Source organism: Sphaeroforma arctica, assembly GCF_001186125.1.
Source record: "Sphaeroforma arctica JP610 unplaced genomic scaffold supercont1.325, whole genome shotgun sequence".
Taxonomy (NCBI): domain Eukaryota; class Ichthyosporea; order Ichthyophonida; genus Sphaeroforma; species Sphaeroforma arctica.
Window position 1 is genome coordinate 46,091 of NW_014040233.1, and position 19,693 is coordinate 65,783.

At 42.3% G+C, this 19,693-nt stretch overlaps 4 protein-coding genes across 4 annotated transcripts in view; 3 read left to right on the forward strand and 1 right to left on the reverse strand.

The window, feature by feature from the left end:
- Positions 1-1,290, forward strand: part of SARC_05222 (hypothetical protein) — a 2,285-nt gene extending 995 nt beyond the window's left edge. Inside the window, exon 2 of the mRNA XM_014300923.1 lies at positions 633-1,290. Within this exon, the coding sequence (XP_014156398.1) occupies positions 633-847 (215 nt within the window). The 3' untranslated portion in view covers positions 848-1,290. The remainder of the gene's footprint in view (positions 1-632) is intronic.
- A 2,244-nt stretch (positions 1,291-3,534) lies between these two features.
- On the reverse strand, positions 3,535-9,599 carry SARC_05223 (succinyl-CoA ligase [GDP-forming] subunit alpha, mitochondrial). Its single transcript, XM_014300924.1, has 7 exons — positions 9,479-9,599; positions 8,589-8,698; positions 7,592-7,708; positions 6,036-6,153; positions 5,365-5,517; positions 4,560-4,865; positions 3,535-3,778 (listed from the first exon to the last, which is right to left on the reverse strand). The coding sequence occupies exons 1-7, from the start codon at positions 9,546-9,548 to the stop codon at positions 3,630-3,632; spliced, it is 1,023 nt and encodes a 340-aa protein (XP_014156399.1). The 5' UTR covers positions 9,549-9,599; the 3' UTR covers positions 3,535-3,629.
- An 881-nt stretch (positions 9,600-10,480) lies between these two features.
- Positions 10,481-14,359, forward strand: SARC_05224 (hypothetical protein). Its single transcript, XM_014300925.1, has 4 exons — positions 10,481-11,508; positions 12,346-12,686; positions 12,903-13,115; positions 13,599-14,359. Exons 1-4 carry the CDS (start codon positions 10,643-10,645, stop codon positions 13,790-13,792), a joined length of 1,614 nt encoding a protein of 537 aa, XP_014156400.1. The 5' UTR covers positions 10,481-10,642; the 3' UTR covers positions 13,793-14,359.
- Positions 14,360-16,783: 2,424 nt separating this feature from the next.
- SARC_05225 (hypothetical protein) lies at positions 16,784-18,786 on the forward strand (the record flags this gene model as incomplete). The annotated part of the gene is made up of 2 exons (XM_014300926.1): positions 16,784-17,883; positions 18,444-18,786. Coding segments are annotated over exons 1-2 (1,209 nt in total), but the record flags the coding sequence as incomplete, so codon positions are not given.
- Between the last annotated feature and the right edge of the window lie 907 nt (positions 18,787-19,693).

A 19,693-nucleotide genomic window follows, 5' to 3' on the forward strand; every position in this document is an offset into this window, starting at 1 on the left:
TATATATATATAATATATATATACTTTAATCTACAATTTTATTGTTTTTGTGTGACTGCATGTATGATCTATTTGGTTTTTATTACTCGTGGCTTATTTTGAAGAATATGTACACTTGGGTAAATACTCGTATATATATATATATATATATATATATATATAGATATATTTTGTATGTATGTATGTATATATATATAAATAACCTTTTGCAGTAACATTTTATCTCCACCTTCCCACACGAGATTTCTTCGCGCCATTTTTCATTCGGGGTGTTACTTGTCGGTGATTTCATTGGTGTGTTTGATCCAAGGTTGTTAGCTATCGTTTGAACCTCTCTCTTGTAGCCTTTTCCCTCTGCTGCTTGGTCCGCCTTTGTTCTGCACCAGCGCTAAGCCTTCGTTACGTATTCTGCTTTGATGAGTGTCGCTCTGCTTTGCCTCGCGTGTCCACACGCCCCTTACATCTCACCGCTGTCTCACGGTACGTATCCGCCAGTCTCATTCAATCTAACAATGATAGTCACCATGCAAGCGCATACCTACTGCCACGCACACTCACCACCCCATCCCATCCACCCCCACCCACCCGTCGCTGTGCTGTGTGCTGCCGTGTGCTGCCGTGGCCATTCACAGGGGTGGCTCTGACGGGCGGCTGTTTGGCGGGGGCCTTTGTCTCGTTCCGCCAGGGCAATCACCTGTACACTCAGTACTTTCAGAGGGGACGTGTGGGTGCCCAGGCCTTTACAGTCGGTGCGTTGCTGCTGGCGTTCTCTGAGGCGGAGGCGGCTAAGAAAGTGGCGCTGGTGGAGAGGAAGGCGGCTGATGACGAGAGGTTTGATAATTTGTAAGCAGGGGTGCTGTATAGAGTATCGCTCGCGGTATCAACTCGGCGGGTGCAACCCAGGGGTTTTCACGGGTATAAACCAGGTTTATTAGGGTGACGGAGATGTGGCGGTGTCTGTGTGGCGCGATTGGATGTATCGTTCTGTTGCGTTAGTACAGACTAACAGAGCGACGAGGATTCATTTGAGCACAGCAAAGGAACAGCAAAGGAATGGTGTCTGGAGAGATGGTTCAGTTGGCGCACAGTTACGTTAGTAGAAAGCATAGTCTAAAACCTTGAACCCTGAAAGCAGAGATTGTTATAGATAGCAATCGTTTGTAGCGCAACTAGTAGGTTGCCAGGGTCGAGATGGAGTCCATAGATCTTACCCTGATTGTATCACTCCGATTTTAAAAATATGTATTATAAAGTAAATAAATTTAAATATATAAATTTAAATATAATTGGTCTTTTATATATATATAAAATTGCATTCAGAGCGAGTATAAGTAAAACACATTAAAGAAATGGGCCTTAGAAAACACATTAGGAGTGTCATTTAGCATGAATGTATAGAACGTATATTGGATCACATGTAAGGAATGGCACTTAAAATATATACATGGAATGCAAGTTGGAATACGAGTAAGGAATAGTACTTAGATTGCATATAAGGAATGGCACTTGGGATGAATATAACAAATATTAGTTAGCATACATATAAGGAATGGCACTTGGGATGAATATGACAAATATTAGTTGGCATACATATAAGGAATGGCATTTGGGATGAGTATAACAAATATTAGTTAGCATACATATAAGGAATGGCTCTCAGGTTTGACATAAGGAATGTCATCTAGAATACAAATAAGGAATGATGCCTATATTATATATAATCGATTTTACTTAGAATACATACATAGAAGGGCACTTAAAAAAGACATATAAGGTACGGCACTTAGAATACATGCATAATATATGGAACAGTTCTCAGGAGAAGTATATCGAATGTCAGCTAGGATAAATGTACGGAATGGCACTCAGACTTCGAATACAAATTGGTAGAGGCACATGCAATACATAAATGGAATATATGTAAAATATATGTAGAATATGAAAGTTATAATACATATGAAGAATGGTACTCAGATCACAAACAACGAATAGTACTTAAAATGTATGTAAGAAATTCACTTCAATTGAGGTTGAATAAAAGGAATGACACATCGGTTAACCACAAGATGTCAGCTAGAATATAAATAAGAAATGGCAATTATATTATACAATAGGAATGTCACTTAGATTACATATCAATAAACTCCTAGAATTGAGAGATACGTCCCGTGCTGTCCACTACCATGAAATTAGATTACATATAAGGAATGGCACTTAGAATACACATAAGGAATGGTATTTATAGAATACATATAAAGAATAACACTTCGTTTACATGTCAGGAATGTCAATTAGAGTACAAATAAGGAATGGCACTTAAGATAAAATAAGGAATGACAACTGGGATAGTTACAAGGACTGGCGCTTTGGCATATAGACTACATAGGAAAAATGGCACTTGGGATAAATATACGGAATGGCACATACAATACACATAAGGAATGGCGCTTAGATTACAAGTAAGAGATGGCACTCAGAATACATATAAAGAATGCCACTTAAAATCCATTTAAAAGAGCACACCTAGAATACAGGTATTGAATGGCGCATAGGTTATAATTCAGGAATTCTAAGGAATAAGAGGATAAATATATCAAAGGAATTTTAAGTAGAATGTGTATAAAAAAAGGTACTTGGATTACATGAATAAATGGCACTTAGGATAGTTATAAGGAATGGCACTTCAGATTAAAATGAGAACTTCAGTACGATAGAAGACACGTAAAGGCTTGCGACTTAGAATATGTTACATGCCAGTCATGTCACTTAGAATACACACAAGGGTTGAAAGTTAGAATACATATAAGGAATGCTACTTAGAATAGGTTACATGCAAGCCATGTCACTTGGAATGCACACAAGGGTTGAAAGTTAGAATACATATAGGGAATGCTACTTAAAATAGGTCACATGCAAGCCGTGTCACTTAGAATACACACAAGGGTTGAAAGTTAGAATACATATAAGGAATGGCACTTCGAATGCATGTGAAAAATGTCAGTTAGATTAATATAGAGGAAAGGCATTTAGATTAGTTAGATAACTATTTATGCATGGAAATGTACTGTCACTCAGGATGTACGCCATAAATGACACTTAGAATACATACAAGAAACAAAACTCAGAATACATATAAAGAAAGGCAACTGGGATAATAACAATGAACCTCAGTTAGAATCACTTCCTTCTCGTATATATATATATATATGTATATATATATATATATATATACATATATTATATATATACATACATATAGAATACATAATAAAGAAAGGACAACTAGGGATAAAAACAAGGAACCTCAGTTAGAATCACTTCTTTCTCGTATATATATATATATATATATATAAGTACTTGTCCACTATGTCTGACACTGTAGTACCTGATACATTGTACCCTATTATTGATATCTATTAATATGTATATAATATATAGAATACAAATCTATATTTGTATTATATATATATATATATCTCTGTACACATCTGTGGTGCTTTGTAACGTAAATGAAACGCAACCTGACAACTATCATCCAACTTTAACCCGCATAAGATAACGGAGTGACGGTATTGCTTTAATGCGATTGACTACGCTACTAAACTACTTCTGTGGCCTGTGCGTGTTGCTTAAGCCAGTCCAAGGTTCTTCATCTGCTCCAGTAGAGTGACGCCCATCTTGGCCGGCGAGTCCACTACCACCACACCTGCGTCTCGCAGAGCCTTGATCTTGTCATCAGCACCACCCTTACCACCCGACACAATGGCACCAGCATGTCCTGTGTGTGCACAAGGTATGTGATAGGAACAACATAATAGAAACATGGGATGAGTGGCGATTGGGTTGGAGGCGGTGGAGGTGTACGGACGATAGTGTTCGGTGGGATAGAATGAGATGGAAGATATATGATGAGCATAATATAATACATATATATATCTATGCATATAGTGGCATTTGGTACCAGTGTGATACTGAGACATCTTAAACTGTTACATGCGATATGGTCAGAGTGATACGAACTTCATATGTTCTAATGCACAACAACTGAGAGATGTGGCTGCTAAGATGCAGGGTGTATGCCATACATAGTGTCGTACTATATAGCAGATAGATGTGCACATGCATGAAGCACTTCGACTTGGAGCCTCATCCACTGTACACATATGCCCCGTGTATGTACATATGTTCTAATGCACAACAACTGAGAGATGTGGCTTCTAAGATGCAGGGTGTATGCCATACATAGTGTCGTGCTATATAGCAGATAGATGTGCACATGCATGAAGCACTTCGACATGTAGCCTCATCCACTGTACACATATACCTAGTGTATGTAGTACAGTTCAACGGAACATGTCACATACAGACGAATCTGGATCATATACAATATACACACGTACACGCTTGAGCAAGAATACCTTCCCTGACACGATACATTGCAACACACATATGCATACTCAGCCCGCTTCAACGGACCACACCGTATACAGACACACCCAAACCATCCACAACACACCTACGCACACACACTCACTCCCCATCCAACAACCACCACATACCCATTCGTCGTCCGGGAGGGGCCGTGCGGCCGGCGATAAACGAGACAATAGGCTTAGGGTTCTTGCGTGACAGGTTGAACTCCTTGATGTACTCAGACGCCTCCTCCTCAGCCGACCCACCAATCTCACCGATCATGATCACACCCTCGGTCTGGTCATCTTCCAGGAACACCTTGAGACAGTCGATGAAGTTGGTGCCGTTGAAAGGGTCGCCGCCGATACCTACACACAGGGTCTGGCCTAGGTTGGTGGCTGTGGTCTGGGCCACTGCCTCGTACGTGAGCGTACCGGATCTGGACACGACACCTGGGAGTGGTAGGTATGGAGATGTGTGAGAGGAGTGGTAGGTATTTGATAGGTAGAACCCTGTAATACCCTATGGGTGTGCTTCAGGTCGGATACAGTAGGTGTCCGTACACGCTGGTAGGGTTTTAAAATACATATACATAAAAAAAACCTACACATATGCACAAACATAAATCTATACATAGACCTACACGTATGCAAAAACATAAGTCTGTACATATGCATAAACATAAATCTATACACATTCATAAACATAAATCTGTACATATGCATAAACATAAATCTATACACATTCATAAACATAAATCTATACATATGCATATAAGTCGAGCACGTGGCACATCTTTCTCCACACAATACATCATGTCTGGTGACAAATACGACCAATATATATATATATATAATCAAATATATATATATATATATATATATGTATACATCCATACATACGTACGCACATACACCCACGACAACAACTACACAACACTCCGCCGCCTACCGATCTTTCCGGCCTGGTGGATGTGGCCTGGCATAATGCCGATCTTGCACTGGCCAGGCATGATGACTCCGGGGCAGTTGGGGCCTACCAGACGGGTCTTGTTCTGTGTCAGTAGCGCCTGCTTAACACGCACCATATCCTGCTGAGGAAGACCTGTGGGGTAGAGAGAGAGAGAGACGGTTGAGCATGTGATGATAACACGCTTTGCTGAGGTACATATGTGTGTGTGTGTTATAGTACATGTGTAGGTAGTACAGTTGTGTGGCAGAGAGTGAGATACGGTTAACAGAGGTGAGCATGTGGTTTGCTTATGAATGAACAAGATCTTACAGGGACTGGCGTGAGTCTGTGGCAAATGAGAAAAACACACTCGTTGGAGCAGGGATAGGCTCTAATAATGTGGACACCAATACCCAATTAAGATATAACTAACAGACTGATAGCAATATCGCCAACCTCATCAATAGAAACACACAGATTGTGAGAAACAAGAACCAAGTATATTTAAAGTAATAGCATCAATCACATATAAAAACGGAACGTATTGCAAGTGGCAATACCAATCTCATACCAAACGTCCTGTTAGTGACAACATCCATCGCATAAACAGAACCAAACGTACTGTTAGTGATCAGTGATAACATCCATCGCATAGATAGAACCAACCTTACCTTCAGTGATGCAGACCACTAGTCCAACCTCAGCCTCCACAGCCTCGAGAATGGCCGCGGCAGCCGCTGGAGGGGGCACGTAGATGACCGACGCATTGGCACCAGTCGCTTTAATACCCTAAGGGCACAGCAGTGAACAGGTGGGTAAAAATAAACAACATGGGTATGGTCGTTCGGTTTTACAAGGTTTTAGGGTATGTAAAGTGTATAGTGAGTATTAAAAGCATATAAATATACATATATCAATACATAATATACATCGACATCCACACCGAACCAGAACCGAAATAGAGCGCATCTACTTCAGGTCCGATCGGTCCTCATTTGGGAAACAATCGGTTCGTATACATGTGCAGCCAATGACACTATTCAATCCCAAGTACTTTATTATCATACCTTACAGGTGTATTGATATATGCAATGCACATTCAAACATAAAGAGTCATACATACATACACCATTACATACATATATATAAATATGTATATATCTAAAACCTTAAACCCTAAACAACCAAATATATACACACACACGCAATGCAAAGAGATGAACTGGAGAATAAACAGTACAACACTCACGCTCAAGGGGGATACCAATACAACACACACGAGTCGGATATACGTTGTCATGGCAACCATCGTTCACGCTCAGCGACAGCACAGAGAAAGGCAGTGCGTTCTGCCCAGACGTGTTGCGTGTGCAAATGTGATAAGACGAAACATCGACAGCTGCGGAATAGGTATATACTACTACTACATACTATACACCGATATAGGATGAGCAAATATATAATGTATGTAGAATATAGACCCATATAACTAACTGGTAGATATGTAGTAATATAAATACAATATAATCATATAGCTCGTTAGTGTATCGGTATATAATAAACAGGTAGTACGTGTATAATTTATACTATCATAACTAAATACACCACGTAAAAGTATGTATTAGTATACGTATAATATATACTCATATAACGAATTAGTGTATATAAATGATAAATACTCGTAGAAGTAATTAGTGTGTATAAATTAATATATACATATACATATATTTGTTTATAGATATATAAATAATATACTTCTATAACTATCAAGTATATATGTATATACTGATATGATTACTAAATAGTGTACAAGTAAAGATATGAACTATCAGTATATATTGGTATATATACTACTATATAATAAAATATACACTCATAACTAATTAGTGTATATGTATATATATACGTACACAATAACTAAATTGTAATATGTATAGATATATACTAGCATATTTATAATATATACATATACAACTCGCCAATACACTACGCATGACATCACTTTCTCACCCACTCATCAGAGTTGCATATCTCAACCATACATGTATCTACCACTAGTTCCAACAACAAACAATAGTAAACAGGCTTTCCCTCACTCCCTACACACGGCCCTTAAATGCGAGTGCATGTTCCAGGGTTTTTAGGGTTTCCGAACGTGCCTGGTCCAGGGTTGTTAGGGTTTCTGCAACCGTACACATGCAGTCTGTGTCTCTGAAGGCATACATACCTCGGCCACAGATGCAAACACGGGTTGACCCAGGTGAGTGGAGCCAGCCTTCTTAGGGTTGGTGCCTCCTACTACGTTGGTGCCGTAGGCAATGGCTTGCTCGGAGTGGAAGGTGCCCTGAGCACACACAGACAGACAACAGGTCATGTGTGAGCGGAAGTGAGAGAGTGGTGTATCAGAGCCATGTGAGTTCATGTGGGGAGGGATAGGGTTTAGGGTTTAGCAGGAGCGATGTAGTGTGTGAATCCGAGGGTACTTAGCAACCTAAGATAATAGGTTGCAATGCAAGTGCGAGTACTATGAACAAGATATGTGGGGGCAACCCTACATAATCCAAAAGGTTACAACTAGCAATTGAGTTTGTACCAGAAGTCTTTCAGATGACGACTAATAAAGTAACCAGCTGTGGCTGTTGCAGAAGAAGCGGTAAACATACAGCATTGCAAAGAAGTTGCAATAGAATGCACACACGTCCAGCGATTGCTACCTACAAATATATATATATAAATATAAGCATGCGAATACATGCATATGTATATATATACATGAATACAGATCTATATATATATATATGGATATATATAAGAGACTATGTTATACATGTATGTATATTCCACTCGGCAAATCGAACTAGAAGTATCGAAACGTCCATTGTGAGTACACATATATATATATGTATATATACTTTTACATAATTGTCATATATATAAAAATGGTTGTATTTGTATACGTGTTCGTGTATGCATAATTATAGATATACGCACCCTGCCAACTCCATACATACGAAAACACTTATATAAGAATGACATAAGTATATACGTATAAATCCATCGCATCGCAGGCTCTACAAGTTGTGACATCCCAGATATCAGAACAAACAACATACACAAGCGTGTACATTTATGAATGGCTGCATGTACGCATGCATGAAGTAACAAACACGCCCACACAACCTAATACCACAGGTAATTCAGAACCAAGTCCCTTGCCCACCTACCATTTTGCCGGTGAAACCCTGAACCAGTAGCTTGGTGTGGTTGCCAATCTTCAGGTTGTTGATTGTCTGGTCATACTGATCGGACTGGATAGCGTACCCTCGCACAGCAGCTGTGTGATGTTAGAAGGCATGAGTCTCCATGCATGTCCCAGTGTTCGTAAACCCTTAACCTTGAAACCCTTTGTGTAAAGTAATATGTACTAACTATCGTACAGTATGCCTAACCCGCTCCCCGCCATCGCAAGTATAACTTTCCGATAGACTTCACAAGGCGTTGTATCTCTGCGGGAACGTTCGCAAAATTGAGAATTGGTTTGGAAACGCCTGTTGTGTGTATGCGACGCTACATACCAGTAGCAAGGATAGACTCGCGTGCACAAGATATCTAATTGAAAATACCGAACCCAAGATTATTTGCAACCCGCTTGGTTATATTCTGATTTCATAGTTTAGTTCTATAGTGGTAACGCGTTTCAGGTGTACACATTTTAAACTCGCACTACAATGAGAGAATAGTTAGAAGACTTGTATGCGCGTAGGATGGCCTCTATGGCCCTATGTATGTCATATATGGTTACATACACCATGCTGCAACTATGTTATGCAAGTATTAACCGAATGGCTTAGGTAAATAGTAGAAGCTCCAGAACCACACCAGCACACACACACACATGACACGCAGACACAAAAACCATGAGATCGCAACAGCTACAGGCACACTGGAGAGCCAGCCGAACATTCTGGAGGGATAAATGGGCTACACAATACATTCAGTAGCCTTCCCTTGTCCAACCATAAATGCATACACAAGGGGGTATCACCGCGTTTGTACGCTATGCCGTTGATGTGCATGCACTAGCCACAACATACTGAAAGAACAGTACACATACCAAAGGCGGGTGCGATTGCCTTGGCACGCACGGCATGGCGTCCGGTGGTCGATAGGGCTACGGACTGCATCTTCTCGAGCTAGCTGTGATAAGATGTGCATGTGTTATGCCCTAAACTGAGTAACTAGAATATGTATATATTTGAATTCTGACAAGTGCTATATTTAGCCTTCTGCCACTTTCACCCAGGTTTCCCATTGTGGTGTTCAGAACTAAATACAGAAGACAGATGCGGCCCTGTTCTGTAATTTTGGACAGGCAGATGGTGCCGTCCACCATTTTTTTTTAAATAGGGCTGAAGCTTCTCCTCTGGTTTTTGTAGTATACCACAAACAATCAAACTAAGTTTTCTCACTATGTGATGATGCGATATGAAAAACGAAGTTTTAGTGTTCCATGAGTCGATAACATGACAGATGTCTGAGCCCCACCAAGCAAAGTTACTGGTGAGCGAGAGTCTGAGAGAGTGACCTGTGGCCATCACTCTTCAGTGACTGAGAGTCTGAGAGTGGTCACTGCTCAACTGGCCATTACTGGTCTGACCGCGGCGCCTAAGCGAGAGCTCACGTTGTGGCCTTGTGTCGGTGTGGGGGCCCTCTGGATTTGGGTCTCGAGCAGAAATCAGGTTTCTTCCGACGACCTAAATATATCTAGCGCAGACTCAAATCTAGACCCTCTTCAGAGGGCCATGTATTTTTGTTATATATAATTTTTTTATTTTAAAACAAAACAAACCGATGGCTATGTTCCATTTTAGGATGCGTTGATTTTTTATTCGTTGTTGGATTTTGTCCTTTGTCGGGCACATCATCCGTTCAGTAAACCCTAAAACCCTTGATTTTTTTTAATACAATTATCAAATGGTTTTATTTTGTTCAATTTCGGAGGCTATGTTTTTTTCAACAAAATATATAAAATAGATTAATGACCCTCTGAAAATGATATGTAGTATGATCTCATATAACCAAGCCATCCGCATCTCTTCCAACACATTCAGTTCACTATCGATCACCCCAGCAGTCTGTTGATTTTAGTAACAAGTAACAACTAGACTCCTTCAACAACGAACTATACGATATTGTTCTACTTTTTTTGGTACACATCCCAAACAATATCTAGCCCCAACCGTTGTTAACTTCACTCAAACTCCACTCCTTCTCAAACATGACTGACTGGATTGCCTTGGCCTATGGCACGGTCTTCCCGTGCCTGATCCTGTTTGCGGTCTATGCGGTGGTCATCTCCGTCATGCAGCAGCGCAAAGAAACTCTGGACACCGAGAACTTCATCACAGCCCGTGGGTCGGTTGGCAAATGGCGCATTGCCTTCAGCTTCTACGCAGGTGCCGTGGGGTCGTGGGTGGTTACGGGGCCAGCCAACTACGCCTCGTATTCGGGTCTGATTGGCTGTACCATGTACGCTATCTCTGCTGGTTTCCCTATCTTCTTCATTGCCGTGTTTGGCAACAGTGTCGTCAAGGTGTTGCCGCATGCCATGAGTTTCCACCACTATGTCGGCTGGCGCTTTGGCTACGTGGCAAAGTCAATGGTCATCTTGATCGGCATGTTCAATATGGGTCTGGCCCTACTGGCCGAATACGCTACCACCGGCTCTCTCTTCAAGGACTATGTGGGGTCAACTAACCTGCCTGTGATCATCACCATTGGAGTGTTGACGATGTTCTACACCGCACTGGGAGGTCTGCATGTGTCCATCATCACCGACCGAGTGCAGGCCATAGCCAGTCTGGTGCTGATAGTTACGCTGATAGTATACCTGGCTATAGACTTCCGAGCGGACCTACCCACTCCCCTGACCAGTGATCAGATAGGCACCACCTACTACGGGTACTCGTCCATCCTGGCCATGCCTGTGTCGATGATGTGTGCGACGGTGTTTAACGAGGCCATGTGGCAGCGTGTGTGGGCGTCAGAGTCCAAAAAGTCTCTTTATTTCGGTGCAGGGGTGGCCTCCGTTGGGGTGGGCTGTGTGACGTTCTTGTTTGGCTTCGGCGGTTGGCTGGCTAATTGGTATGTTTCTATCGACGTTTGTGTCGTATATGTTTCTATGTGGGTTTTATTGTGGGGAATATGTCACAACTTGGTTTCCGCGTGTGCTCGGCGGCTGGCTGTAGTTGTATTTAGGTGCCAATCGCATGTTTTGTGTTGTACTACTTTGTCGGGAGATTTAATGAGGACGCCCTCTGCTGTTGAGTGTAGTTTCATTGCGATGTTGCCTCCGAGTGTTCTTATCGGTAAGCGTTTGGCAGAGTTAGTATTCCCTATGACATGCATCTACTCTGAGCGTGACAAGTGGCGTCCACGGTGTACGTAAATATGACTAGTATGGTCATAAGTTAATGTTAGTCGTTGGGAGTGGCACGTGTTTCTTCAGACTTTAGTTACATGAGTATCCTTTGTTCGGTGGGCGTTCAGGTGTTCTCCAACTGCTTGGCGCTGCCTGTTTGCGCATGTGCGTGGGTTTAGCCTAAAACCCTAGAACCCTAGTAAGTCTTCTATCACAGTTTTTATCTGCATAGGCATTGGACTTTTAGTGCTCGTGCTCTGAGGGTGCCTGTGTTTGTCCTTCGAGTATTCGGATTGGTTGACGGGTGCAAATCGGTCCTTTTCAGTCACTCGAGAGTTTTCTCTCTCAGTGAGTGTCGTGTTGACTTGCTGTATGTTAGGTACTGCAGGCAGGGGTCACCTGACCGGCTTTTGTAATACCTACTTGGTCTTCAGATTTCATGCTTGTATATGTGATATATCGTTCGTTTACTTCCTGCTCAGCTACTTGTAGTTGCACTATCCAGTTGCACCTTATTTATCCTACACTTCTACTGCCCTGTCGTCCGTCTTATACTATAGGGCCGGCTACATCACCATGGAAACCAATCCCAATCTTTACTGGTTCTCCCTCTTTACCGGAGGCGTGGACACCACTCTGAACAACGCCGCGGGTCTGTTAACCCTCATCGCCGCAGCCATTATGAGCGAGTCGGCTGTGGATAGCTATCAGAACGGACTGACGTCTGTGGTTGTGTCGACGTTCCTGAACGGAAAGGACATCAAGTACGCGCGTATCCTGGTGCTGCTGATTAACATCCCGTTGATTGCGTTGGCTTGTCTGGAGATTGCGGATCAGGTGCTGGCGCTGTTCTTGGTGGGCAACATGATCACGTCCTGCTGCGCCATTCCTATTGTATCGGGTATGTCTGTGCTGCGTTGGGTTGAGTTGAGTTGTATCCCGATGTGGTGTAGATAGGATTGTGAGTTTCTGTTCGATCATTCACAAACTGATGCATCTTTTGCGGACATGGTTCGCGTCTTTTACTGACAATACTTGTCATTTACGACATGTTATTATCATTGACGACATAGCATACATCCATGTATTGACATGTGACACGTGCATTCACTGGCAGGTCTGGTCCGCTATGACCGTGTGGAGCGGTACATCACCGAGTTTGGGGTGGTGTTTGCGATGCTGTTTGCCGGTGCGTCTGTAACCATCTATGGTGTAGCTAACACCCCTGGCTCCTTCTGGGATGGGTTTGTGTATGCTTGGTACGGCAACATGTACGCTTGGGACTACTTTGCGATGGCAGTGGGCACATCCGTAGGAGGACTTGTCTTGGGTATGTAGCGCCGTACTTGGCTACTACGTTTCATTACTTACTTTATGTATCATAGTCTTGCTTTTATATATTATTGTCTTATCTTTTTATGTACTAGTCTTGTCTTTTATGTACTATATTCTTGCCTTTTATGTGTATGTATATATATATATGTAGTGTTCTTCTATTTTTTTTAGCTTAGTTCTAGCCATCTCGTCTAGAGTACATGGCCCGAAACAAATTAGAGCCCAGTAGTAGCATATTACTCGCTCTGTGTGTGTGTGCTTATCTCTTTCCTTTTCAGGATATTGCGTACTCTGTGTGCCTATCTCTTTCCTTTTCAGGATATTGCGTACTCTGTGTGCCTATCTCTTTCCTTTTCAGGATATTGCGTACTCTGTGTGCCTATCTCTTTCCTTTTCAGGATATTGCGTACTCTGTGTGCCCATCTCTTTCCTTATCAGGAGATTGCTTACTCTGTGTGCCCATCTCTTTCCTTATCAGGATGTGCTCTGCGTGCGTGTGCTACCCTGTGTGGTTGGAAGTTGCCTGAAGTGGTGCGGTGTGACGTTGAAGTAGAGAGCCTTTCCGACGGCATACCACCAAACAAGGCGGGCGTCACCGGACAAGGCAGAGAAGGTGAAGGTGCCCAAAGACCAGGAAACCACCAACCAAGTATCAGCCGTGTCTGTGACTAACCTGTCTAAAGCCGAGCCTACCGGCAGCGCAGTCGAGTAGTGACCCATGCTGTGTGTGTGGTTTTGTCTGTAACACGTGTCGGTGGAGAGGACACGGCCGCAGGTGTGTCTTTCATCAGAGAGAGGCGACTATGTGCTGTCTGTCTGTGTGGATGATAGCGACGGGTGTGAGGTGGCCAACCAACGAGGTTGGCAGCAAAAGGGCGTGCCTCTGCCGTGTGCTGCTCAGTTGCCTATGCAGTTGTCGTCGATGTGCGTATGGTGATGCCATGAGGTTAGAAGCGTGCTCGCTGCGGGTGTGTCTACTGTGTTGCTGTGGTTTGGCATTCTGTGTGTCTCTCTCGCAATGGTGGGCATGTGCAGGTGATAGTACACGTGCTTGCCTTTACCTTACTTAGGCTCATAAAGGTTATTTATTGTTTTAACACTGGCTCGGGGTGCTCGAATTGGTCAACCAATTCTATGCTGAGATCATACCCGTTGAACCTGAATCAACATAATTGTTGCGAAGGAAAGTCACAAATATATATACATATGTATGTATATATATATATACCAGATGGTGCGTGCTTATCACTATCTCTGCCTGTGTCTGAGATGTATCGTGGATAGGTGCTGTGTATGTATGAGTGTGGGTAGTGCTGTGTTTGTTATCCCATCTATATGCGTGAATGTCTCTGTGGCTGTGTTCGTGCATGTAAGTCCATATGTGCGTGTGTTGTCTCTGTGTACCTGACACTCTTCAGTGGGGACTAGATGGTGCCTTGTTTTTCTGAGTGATGTGTGTTGTGCATATGAGTCTGATGGAGGGCTGTGCATAGTTGTATGATGGGCGCGACAAGCTCAAGTTTCTGATCACTCAGGCCAATATATATTTGCCAGCCAACTAGGTATATATCGGTATTAATGTATATATATATATACGTAATAAGTGTATTTCGCACTGTGATAATTGCACATATTCTTGTGTTATTTGCATGTGTATAGTGATCGTATCTGCTATTGATGGCGTAGTCCTGCGTAGAGACGGACGCATGCATTCGTGTGCACGTGGTGATACTGTATGTACATTGTTGGATGTTTGTATATAATCTGTCGTCTGGGTGTTCTGCTGTAGGTGTGCATGTACTCTTGTGTCTGGAGGCCTGAGGTATGTCTAATACTCTTTGTGTCTTGTTATGTGGTAGTAGCTGTATGTGGCAACAAAGTGGCTATATGAAGTTACTTTCGGTTATGTTTATGTGTTCTTTTTCAGGGAACGTAGTGCACACATCAGTACCAGTGCTTGCTGTATGTTGGATATTTATATATTACCTATTCTCTACTCTGTCTTTTATTGTGCATGTTTGGAGTCCATATAATGTAGCTATTTGTTGTCACACACACGTGCGTGAATCTGTGGACACATACAGGTATCTAGACATCGACCTGCACTGTGATGCGTGTTCTTTATTTCACAACAGTGCCTGAGGTGTATCGAGGCTAATTCATGCGACACATTCTAGTTTTAGTTTAGTTTTAATAATATTGAGTCGTCAACTATCCTACCACATCATCTGAACTTCGTATCTGTGGAATGTGAGTGTCTCGGTAACTGAGATGCAATAGGTAACGTTGCCCAATGTCTTCAACTGTCACTAGGTCAGTCTATTACTTAGGTTGCAGATTGCTAGTATCTATTTCATATTGTTTAGTCACCTTCTCCATCTTGATTTTGTAACTTGCATTTCAAGCTCCTGTCGATCAAAAGCCGTTTGTAGAACAAACAATAAAACAAGGATCAACTTGACTGCATAGAGCACAATTCTTGGGCAACTGAATGAGTGATATGGTTTGTCTTGCTAGTAGAATCCGCCAGTGGTGCCATCGAGGCGTGTACGTGTCAAAGTATACATGCTGTTTACGTTTTGCCAATGTGGAGTGGATATCATATGCTTCGCACATATTAAAATGTGCAACGAGTGATCCATTCACGTTTAACGCAACCATAGCAACGTGCGACATCCAAAATTGTATTAATAGTACTGTAGTGTGTATTGATCCATGCACGTTTAACGCAACCATGTTGTATTAAAAGTACTGCAGTCTATATACATCCAGTTCCAGGAAAAAAAACCCCTCCGCTGACATTGCTGAGGCTCGAGTACTGATAGTAATGGCCCCACCGGCTCAAAGTGCACGTTCACAATATAGGTACAAGAGGAAGTGTTCGTATTGTAAATTTTATAAACTAGACATCAATTGTGCTGTGTCTTCCTAGCGTGAATCCTGGTTTGTGGTGACCGACCTGCTAATTGCCACTTGTTAGAAATTGAGAAGCCGCGGAGCATTGCACACTTTTGCATAGCTTTCTACATTGAACACTTGCTGAGGCCTGCGACTGAACTTCCTAAAATCTGATGAGAGCGTCTACATATTTTAATAAAATTAAACAAAACAAATTCTGAACTGACGCAACTCCTCTCTCCACAGTCCACACATATTTCAGTTTGTATTTATTTAGTGAACGCTGAAGTCTGAACAATGTACAAATAAAAATAAATATAGAAGTTAAAATTAGTCAAATAAAAATATATGTCATTAAAAAAAAAAGGCTATGTATAACTATAAGACTGAAGACATGCATAGCCGCCTGTTCCATAGGCCATATAATACCGCCGTAGCCATTTAAATAAAAAATCTATAACAATAAAAATTATTTCACTAAATATTTGGGAATTGGGAGTTCTATGAATTATTGTTCAGTAACAAAACCTATAAAAAAAAATATAAAATACCCACCCTCGTGCTTTGCAATAAATCTCAATCAATCAACGCTCGCAAACATCCTCAAACTAAAAAATATATTCTCAATTGCCAATTGGGTTGCAATTGCTCCTAGCCTTCTGTGTCTAATTTTCAGAAGGCTATGGGTTGGTTGGCTCATCTGATTAAATACACAACTGATTTTAACGTTTATTCCACAGTCCGACGCCTGATTCCATCGTTATTATTAGTTTATCTTATTTTTCTGTGTTAAAACAAAGCAAATATTGTGAAATCAGAAATGGTATACATTTTAGGCTCCACCTTAGCCTTGTAAATTGAACAGCTCCACCCACAGTATAGTACGCAGGATGAACGCGTTCCCCCCCCACACACACATACTAGTTTGAAATTGTGCCATCTCTCGCGCCGTACTGTACTGTTTCCTGCGCTCATACTACCTCCAACCCCACCTCCGACATGACTGACTGGATTGCCTTGGCCTATGGCACGGTCTTCCCGTGCCTGATCCTGTTTGCGGTCTATGCGGTGGTCATCTCCGTCATGCAGCAGCGCAAAGAAACTCTGGACACCGAGAACTTCATCACAGCCCGTGGGTCGGTTGGAAAATGGCGCATTGCCTTCAGCTTCTACGCAGGGGCCGTGGGGTCGTGGGTGGTTACGGGGCCAGCCAACTACGCCTCGTATTCGGGTCTGATTGGCTGCACCATGTACGCTATCTCTGCTGGCTTCCCTATCTTCTTCTTAGCCGTGTTTGGCAACGGCGTGGTTAGTCGGCTACCCCACGCCATGAGTTTCCACCACTTTATCGGCTGGCGCTTTGGCTATGTAGCCAAGACGATGGTCATCCTCATAGGCATGTTCAACATGGGACTTGCCCTACTGGCCGAATACACCACCACCGGCTCCTTGTTCAAAGACTACGTAGGGTCAACCAACCTACCCGTGATCATCACTATCGGAGTGCTTACAGTGTTCTACACCACCCTAGGAGGCTTGCACGTGTCTATTGTCACGGATCGTATCCAGGCAATTGCCAGTATGGTGCTGATGGTTGTGCTGGTTGTGTACCTGGCTGTAGACTTCCGGGAGGACTTGCCCACACCCCTGACCAGTGATCAGATCGGCACCACCTACTACGGGTACTCGTCTATTCTGGCCATGCCTGTGTCAATGATGGCAGCGACGGTGTTTAACGAGGCTATGTGGCAGCGTGTGTGGGCGTCGGAGAACAAAGCTTCGCTCATGTTTGGCGCTAGTGTAGCCTCTGTGGCTGTCGGCTGCGTGACTTTCTTGTTTGGATTTGGAGGCTGGCTGGCGGCATGGTAAGTTTAGTCGAGAATATATATATATATTATATGTATATATGTATATATTATATATGTGTGTTTATGTGTGTCTGTGTGTGACTAAGTGTGTATGCATATATATATATATATATGAATCAATCTATATGTTATGATATATATAATAATTATTATAAAGTATGTATATTATTTTATTTTTCAATAGTATGATGTAAATGCCTATAGATTATTATGATATTTTAAATATATAGTATTATATAATTATATATATATATTGTATATATGAATGTGTCTGCATATATGTATTGTATATAAGTATGTTATTGTGCATTATATATATATGTAGGTATGTAGGTATGTTTATGTGTATATGTTATGTATATATATATATATATATATATATTTGTATATATATATATATATATATAGTCATCTTCCAAGAAAGCTATGCTGATGGTTAATATGCAGTATTTAATACATCACTGTACGAGGACGCATGTGGTGTATTGATGCAAACTATGCCGATAGTCCACCTGCTTTACCCATATACCTCATCTTTAATCTGACTTTATACACAGGGCCGGCTACATCACCATGGAAACCAATCCCAATCTCTACTGGTTCACCCTCTTCACCGGAGGCACCAGCACTACCCTTAACAACTGGGCCGGCTTGGTAACCCTCATCGCCGCAGCTATTATGAGCGAGTCGGCTGTGGATAGCTTTCAGAACGGACTGACGTCGGTGGTTGTGTCGACGTTCCTGAATGGAAAGGACATCAAGTACGCGCGTATCCTGGTGCTGGTGCTTAACATCCCGTTGATTGTGTTGGCGTGTCTGGAGATTGCGGATCAGGTGCTGGCGTTGTTTCTGGTTGGTAACATGATCACGTCGTGTTGTGCTGTTCCGGTGCTCTCAGGTGAGTGTCACGGCGAAGGGACGTGTCTTGTTCTGACCAGAGTTTTTATTTGTTTGTTATTTGTTAGTCATTGGGTGTGGATGTATATTGTGTAGCGTGTGTGTGGGCCTTATGTCCTTATGTCGACGCCTTGAAACCCCCTAAAAATCGTAACCTCGTAAAATAATTACATTAGCAGGCTATGTAAAAATGTATAGAAACCCCCCTAGACCCTAAACCCCTTAAACCCTAATCAGGACAATAGCGGCTGAAAAGTGCACTTAAGGCAATCAGGTGGTGTCTATAGAATCCTCAAAGTTTAACGTCAGATTGGTGGTTCGTGACCAGCCTGTATTAGAGCTTCAACCTGTCACCTTTATTAGGGTTTTAGGGTTTATTGGGCTTTTCACTTGGAAGGATGTCATCATCCGAGGCCATGTGCACAACAAGTGCTCGCAGGCAGTTGCACTGATGACTACTGTGGTATCATGTATGTGGTAAAAGGCTGTTGCTCTGTTGACTACTGTGGTATCATGGATGTGGTAGTAAACTGTTGCACTATTGACTACTGTGGTATCACGGTTGTGGTAGTAGGCTGTTGCACTGATGACTACTGTGGTATCATGGATGTGGTAGTAGGCTGTTGCACTGATGACTTCTGTGGTATCATGGATGTGGTAGTAGGCTGTTGCACTGATGACTACCGTGGTATCGTGGATGGGGTAGTAGGCTGCTGCACTGATGACTACCGTGGTATCGCGGATGTGGTAGTAGACTGTTGCACTGATGACTACTGTGGTATCATGGATGTGGTAGTAGGCTGTTCCACTGATGACTACTGTGGTATCATGGATGTGGCAGTAGGCTGTTGCACTATTGACTACTGTGGTATCATGGATGTGGTAGTAGGCTGTTGCACTGATGACTACT